This window comes from Coturnix japonica, unplaced genomic scaffold, assembly GCF_054131305.1.
Source record: "Coturnix japonica strain WE unplaced genomic scaffold, WE-NBRP24 Scf041, whole genome shotgun sequence".
Classification (NCBI taxonomy): Eukaryota; Metazoa; Chordata; class Aves; order Galliformes; family Phasianidae; genus Coturnix; species Coturnix japonica.
The window spans coordinates 2,992,431-2,994,753 of NW_028188944.1; the positions used below are offsets into that span (position 1 = coordinate 2,992,431).

The 2,323-nt window shown below is 49.2% G+C and overlaps 1 protein-coding gene across 1 annotated transcript; it reads right to left on the minus strand.

The window, feature by feature from the left end:
* Positions 1-558: 558 nt before the first annotated feature.
* LOC146752791 (olfactory receptor 14J1-like) lies at positions 559-1,494 on the minus strand. Its single transcript, XM_085531282.1, has one exon. The coding sequence runs from the start codon at positions 1,492-1,494 to the stop codon at positions 559-561; it is 936 nt and encodes a 311-aa protein (XP_085387408.1).
* Positions 1,495-2,323: the final 829 nt, after the last annotated feature.

Sequence of the window (2,323 nt, forward strand, 5' to 3'; positions counted from 1 at the left end):
CAGCTTTGAAAGAAGCCTCCAGTTCTCTGGGCCTGCTCTGAAGGAGCACTGTTGTTATGGCAGTGCCAGCAAGGAGACCAGCTCTGACACAGCTGTTCGTATTGCCGGATACTGACTGCAGCCCTGGATTGCTGCTGTAGAGGCAACAGGACTGTCGTGAGACACAGAAGACCTTCAGGACTGCACAAATGAGAGGGCCTGAGAGCACTATGGCACTGTAAAGAGATCAGAAATGAAAAGAGCACGCTGAGCTGCTGTCTGCGGCTGTACCTCCCCAAATCCAGACAAAGTAGGAAGAAAGAAAAGCTAAGTAAACGTCAATTTTGAAAGCTTTTTAGGTATCATATAACGTATTCGGGGAATCTGGTTATATGGTTACATGAGCTCTTGGAGTGAAAAAAATGCAAATTAAGTAGGAAAGAAGTGAAATAAATTTTTATTTATAAGTTCAATAACATTTTTTTTTTGCACATTGCTATATCTCACATAAGCAAACAATCAAAGATGCATAAAACATAAAGAACCATCACTGGGAATCCTATGAGGAAGTTGTGCATTTTATAGAAGCTGGAGTAGTGCGTATTGCAACATCTTTCTGAGAGCATGCTTGATCTCCCTGTTCCTCATGCTGTAGATAACAGGGATCAGTGTTGGAGGAACCACTGCATACAGAAGTGCCACTGTCAGATCCAAGAGTGGGGAGGAAATGGAGGGGCGTTTCAGGTAGGCAAAAGAAGCAGCGCTAAGAAATAGGGAGACCACGGCCAGGTGAGGGAGGCACGTGGAGAAGGCTTTGTGCCGTCCCTGCTCAGAGGGCATCCTCAGCACTGCCATGAAGATCTGCACATAGGACACCACTATGAAAACAAAGCACCCAAAGGCTAAACTGGCACTAAAAATGAGAAACACATCTTCCCTGAGATATGATTCTGAGCAGGAGAGCTTGAGGATCTGGGGGATTTCACAGAAAAACTGGTTCACAACATTGCCTTGGCAGAGAGGCAGTGAAAACGTACTGGCAGTGTGCAGCAGGGAATTGAGAACCCCAGTGCCCCAGGCAGCTGCTGCCATGGTGGCACAAGCTCTGCTGTCCATCAAGGTCCTGTAGTGCAGGGGCTTGCAGATGGCAATGTAGCGGTCATAGGACATGATGGTGAGAAGGGAATACTCTGCTGACATGAAGAGGAGAAGGAAAAAGATCTGTGCAGCACATCCTGTGTAGGAGATGGCCCTGTTGTCCCAGAGCGCGTTGGCCATGGCTTTGGGGAGAGTGGTGGAGATGCTGCCCAGGTCGAGGAGGGCCAGGTTGAGGAGGAAGAAGTACATGGGGGTGTGCAGGCGGCGGTCGCAGGCTACGGCTGTGCTGATGAGGCCGTTGCCCAGGAGGGCAGCCAGGTAGATGCCCAGGAAGAGCCAGAAGTGCAGGAGCTGCAGCTGCCGCGTGTCTGCCAACGGCAGCAGGAGGAACTCGCTGATGGAGCTGCTGTTGGACATCTGCTGTTCCTTGCCTTGGAGTCCTGTTCAGAGTGCAGAAGATAATGACAAGTCCAGACCATTCTCAGAGACACTCCTTCTGCTATACCATAATTTTTTCTTTTCCCTTCAGAAAATGATCATTATCGTGAACTTCACCATCCCTTAAAAAGAAGTAGATTAGGGAGCTCTTATTTTCTTCTCATTTCCTAATCACGTCACAGCCTCCTGCATATTTTCCTCTTTACAGCAGATGCTCTTTGGGACCCCAGCCCCTGCCTCTGTGTACTTCAATCAAGAAATCTGCCTGTTTGCAGGAGACATCAACTATTAATGTCTGCAGAAAACAACGATAAGTTAAACTGATTGATTCCTTTTCGAAAGAAGAGGCTGAAAGTACAACCTGTGTGACTGTTAACAAAAGAAAAAAAAACAACAACAAAAACAACAAAAAAGATGGATTGATAAAAAATAATTGTGAGTTGAAGAGCTGTTTTTAAGTTAGACATACCTTTTTAGATTTCTGCCACAATCCTCTTTCCTTCTTTCAGAACAGGAAATGGAAACCCCCTGCCTTGGCTCTCCTTTTGCAATGGACCCTAGGAAACATAGTGTTGTGCAGCAGAGCTGTGATCCCCCTGCCCCAGGCAGCAGCTGTGGCAGCACAAGCCCTGCCGGGGAGCTCCTTCCCTCCACACATCTCCCCGCAGCACCCTGGGCAGCTCCCCGGGCAGGCTGAGTGCTGAGCCTGGCAGGCGGCAGAGTCCCATACCCGGCACACAGCCCCTGGGGCACAGCAGGGACCCTGCTCTGCAGGACAGCCCTGGGCACCCGCCTGCAGCCCCGGCTG

Bases quoted from the DNA above. Each gene is read 5' to 3' on its own strand.
- LOC146752791 (XM_085531282.1), bottom strand. From the start codon at position 1,494: ATGTCCAACAGCAGCTCCATCAGCGAGTTCCTCCTGCTGCCGTTGGCA.